We start from the raw sequence: 4,927 nt of genomic DNA on the forward strand, positions 1-4,927 counted from the left end.
CCATGATGATGAGACTTTGTCTTTCACACTTCATACATATTATTTGTAGGGACCAGTCCCCAGACAAGGACATTGCACTTGGTAAAGCGGAGGATCAGTGAAAAAGAGGAAGACCCTCATTGAGATAGATTGGCACAGTGGCTGCAGTAATGTGAAGATGGCACAGGAACGGGCAGTGGTATGTTCTGTTGTGCACCTAACACAACAATAATATCTTTGGTCATGTTACAAGGAGGCAGCTGGCCCTGTAGAAGGATGCAAAATGGTGGGTCAGTGAAAATGAAGAAGACCCCCTAGTAAGATGGATTGGCGGACACAATGGCTGCAACAATGGACTCAAGTATAAAACAACTGTGAGAACGGCACAGGGTCTGGTCGTGTTTTGTTGTGTTGTGTTTAGGATCACTATGAGTCAGAACTAACTCAATGAAGCCTAACATTGTTTCTGTTTTAAATGACTAAGCCTTGGGAAACCTGTAGAGTCAGAAAGTAGTGTTTGTGCTTTTTGGTATTTGTTTATGAATGACCCCTGGGAGTACAGTGGTTAAACTTCTGTTTGCTTACTACAAGGTCAATGGTTCAAACCCCTGCTGCTCTGCAGGAGAAAGATGTGATAGTCTGTTTCTGTAGAAAGATTTACTTTCTTGGAAACCTATAAGCTAGTCCGACTCAGTTCAATAGGGTTTTTGAGCCAGAATTTAAAACCGTGGATTTGTTTTTGTTTTTGGTTTTTGTGTGTGTGTGTGTGTGCCTTATTTTGGTATATGGAGATAATGTTAATGTTTCCGATAAATAAGAGTAGTCTAGGAGAAGGCCCACTGTTTTGTAGGAGGTAATGCATTGATCTTTTGTAATGATTAAATAAATGGGTACAGCTACAGTACTACTCCTTTCATCAAGGGGTAAAAAAAAAAAAAAATCTGACTCTTGTCAGGTAAGGCTGCTTGGCAAATATTAAGTTTAATTCCTAACACCCACATGAGGCACAAGAATAGTTGGATTAACAACTCCAGTGTCGTGCTGTCAGCTGCTGTTTATTTAAATTAAAATGTCACCATCCAGAAATAAATTAGGAAGTTGAAAAATTGTAAATTTCTTAAACATACAGTACTTTGGCACCTTGTTAAATAAATCTATTACATTTATGTTTTTCTAGAACTTTACAGAGGCTATTTCCATTTTGACATTCAGAGTATAGAAGGTTTTGGGTTTTATTCTTCTTGCTTGTTCTATTATCCCTTCTTCCTTCCTTCCCCTCTCCCTCCCTCCTCATCCCTCCACTCCTCCTTCCCTCCCTCACAACCTCTCTGCCTTTCTTTTGTTTTCCCATATTGTCCCCTTATCTATGCTATGAGAGCAGACAAAAATAAAATACATCGCATCGATACACAATTATTAGGTGGTCTACTGGCATTCCTAAAACATGTTTCCACCTTATGCTAATCTAAATATAACTCTGCTATTACAGATTTTAATATTCACTTCCTAGAACAATATCCCACGTCCCTTTTAGGGGTTCTAACAGTAAACACTACATCGTATATTTAATATAAACAACACATTACCTACTTTCCCTTTTCTTCCTATAATTTCAAAGCCACAATTCAGCCGCTATCACTAAGACCTTCCTGCTACCATCCATACACCCAGATGCTTGAAGATAGTTATTTTGTTCTTGTTTCATGGGTGTTCCACTTCAGGACTCAGTATGAACATAAATAGAGAGAAAAAAAAATGAATGTCTAAGGAAGGAAAACATTCCTTGTCTTCCCAATTGGATGTGTTCCTTGTCTATGACTTGGCAAACTGTAAATGATGCAACTGCACATTATAATCCAGTTAATAAAATAGGAGACAGTGGTATACAAACATATTCAGCATTAACAACATGGAGATATTTACTTGGCCGGGTTTTCCATTTTCACATAAAAATGCCTCATATTCGGATGCGAATTCAGGGGCGTTGTCATTGACATCCAGCACTTTAATAGCAACAGGCACTCGAGATATCTGACTGTGGTTCCCTATGGGAAGGAAAAAATAACATCAGCATTGAGGGTACTTCACTTTGAACGTGCAACTCAACTTTCTTCCTGAAAGTCTGTGGGACTGTTTAAGATGTCTCTTAATTTGGATACTTTCAACATGGTGGAAAAAAAAAATCCGCAAGTGCTTGATGGTTTAAAAAAAAAAAAAAAGAAGAGTAAATTCTTATTCCAAAAACCATTTTCTGGAGCTAAGCTTGATGAAGACAATATGAAAATAAGTGAAAAGATGTTTTCTTAATGAAACAAGCTTTATTTTATTGATAAAAATCCATCATAAAATATCTATTCCATATATGCTGTACACAATATAGATTTATCTCTTTATTTATTTTGGGCAAATACAACCCATTTTTCACTCTAATTTATTTGAACTGGCTTCATATTAGCAATGAGCATTGAAAACCCAGCAAAAAGCCAGAGCCCAATCAGTCATTGAGAACAGGCCCTTGATGATGGTAAATGGGATAATACTAAAAATGGGACATTATTTAATTTTTATTTCTATTTCTCATTAAAAATTGATCTTGGGATCTTTTTGAATAGGATAAACCCAGCTCATTTTAATATAGCAATTTTTCATAGAGGTTTCATTAGTGTACATAGAAGATAATCTTTTAATCTTTCCAAAATAATTCAAATAGTGCAGAACTCAATGCATAATCCTTAATCCTTGAAAAAATATATATGTGTGTGTATGAATGTTTGGATGTGTGTGGGATGGATCTGGATGTAGGTATATTTAAAAAACGTAAGGTCTGGTCCATCAGTATGAGGGGGCTTCAAAAGTTCCTGGAAAAATTCCATCATCTTTTAATTTCATTTTCCCACATACTTTGTGAAGCCCCCTTGTACACCGTGAAAACTAGTTGGAGCCATTTTACGATTTTTCATTTGGAACAAATGCACTGGAGTTTGACTATGTACCATGGAACTTTTTTTTTTTTTTTTAAATCTCTTTTAAATGATATATAGAATGCATAGGAGATGGTCAATTATTTACTTGTGTTTCTGTAATACTGAATATTTATAGGCAAACCACAAGGGGAAAAATGTTTGCTTGTTGAATATAAACAAACAGACTTGCATTTGATATATCAAATTCCTGTTTTTAAAATCTGATTTAATCCAGACCTCTACAACTGCTCCTCAGAAAGCCTATACAGGGTCACTATGAGTCAGAACCCACTCGATGGCACGTCACAACAACAACAGTAACCTTCAAATACTTTTAAAAATTCTTATTATTTTTTAATATGAAAGTAATTCTAAAATACACATAAAATATTCAACGACATACTACAAATTCATAGTTGGTTAACTCCCACAGCTATGCTATAAGATTTGCATTTAGTTGACTGCATGGCACCTCCCCAACATTCTAATTTAAATTTGGAGAGATAAAAGGGGTCATGGCATGGCATTGTAAGATAAGCACTGGGCTACTAACTGAAAGGAGTCCTGGAGCAGTGCTGTGGGTTAATGCACTGGACTGCAATGTTCATTTGAACTACAAGCTCCGCAATTCAAGCTCAGCAGCCAGCCGTTCCTCCAAAATCTTGTACAGAGTCACTATGGGTCGGAACCAATTCGACAGCACTTAACAACAGCAACACTAACTGAAAGGTCGACAGTTCAAACCCACCAGTCACTCCTTAGAAACTGTCTATAAGGTCGATATGAGTCAGAACTGACTCAGCTGCACTTAATAATGACAACAACATGGGTAGGTAAATACTCCTGCATAACCCACACCACACCAACAATGGAACATGCTAGCCTCACTTCTCATTTATCACTTGGTATATCCATTTTTCTTTTAGTAATTCACTGTTTCATTTTTTATTTTCATATTCAATCCCATAGTATTAACTGTGAACCAAAAGACTAGTGTTCAAACTCACCAGCTGCTCCTCAGAAACCCTATCCAGAGTCTCTATGAATCCAAACCAACTCAACAGCACTTAATAACAATAAATATTTATCATAAGAAAAAGTTTGTTTTTGTTTTAAGTATTAATGCTTGATCCTTCATTACACAACTAACTTGCATTTTATGCTTTATTTTCTCAACAAAACTCTTCAAAGTTTATATTTTAAATAAAGCATTGTTGTTATTAAGTGTCGACAAGTTGGCTCTGACTCATAGCAATCCTGTATAGATTTCCAAGGATTGGCTGTTGAGTTTGAACCACGACCATGTGGTTCAAGCTGACCTTGCGGCCCAGTGGTAGGTAATATAATCCCACATTTTAGACACAGAGACTAATACTCAAAGGATTATATATCTTATTAAGCTATCATAATTGTTAAGTGTTGTCGAATCAGTTCTGACTCATAGTAACCCTATATACAGTTTCCGAGCCTTTATCTTTCCAAGTGCATAAAGTCTCATCTTTCTCCTGCACAGCACATGGAGGGCTTAAACTGCAGACCTTGCAGTTGACAGTTCAGTGCTTATCATATGGAGTCACTGAGATTACACAGTTAAAAATTAAGTGCACGAGGTGAACTCTGAAAAATAAGCCATGTTCAGAGCATACTATTGATTAAGTCCTCAAAACATAGACATTTAATTGTTTTTCATGTTATTTTAAATGCCATCCTCTCAATAATTTTTTATCAGTGTTTTGTCAGAGGGCTTCAAAAAGTTTGTGTAAAAATAGAATTAGAAGATAATGGATATATCTTAAAATGGACTTCTTTAAAGTTTGACACCAGATTTCAGATTTAGAGTGGATATTTTTAATGGATTGTAACTCCAATAATACTCCCATAATCGCACCAATAATCAACAACCTTCCCTGAGAAAATGTAACTTCTGTATTTTTGTTCATGGTCCTATTTCACTTGAGCACAATCTTTTTTACTGGATAATTTTC

The 4,927-nt window shown here is 36.0% G+C and overlaps 1 protein-coding gene across 1 annotated transcript in view; it reads right to left on the reverse strand.

Annotated features, from left to right (window-relative positions):
* The window catches only part of CDH8 (cadherin 8, type 2), a 534,958-nt gene that overhangs the window by 118,848 nt on the left and 411,183 nt on the right, over positions 1-4,927 (reverse strand). Inside the window, exon 9 of the mRNA XM_006863583.1 lies at positions 1,903-2,024. Within this exon, the coding sequence (XP_006863645.1) occupies positions 1,903-2,024 (122 nt within the window). The remainder of the gene's footprint in view (positions 1-1,902; positions 2,025-4,927) is intronic.

The sequence above is a fragment of the Chrysochloris asiatica genome, unplaced genomic scaffold, assembly GCF_000296735.1.
Source record: "Chrysochloris asiatica unplaced genomic scaffold, ChrAsi1.0 scaffold00055, whole genome shotgun sequence".
Taxonomy (NCBI): domain Eukaryota; kingdom Metazoa; phylum Chordata; class Mammalia; order Afrosoricida; family Chrysochloridae; genus Chrysochloris; species Chrysochloris asiatica.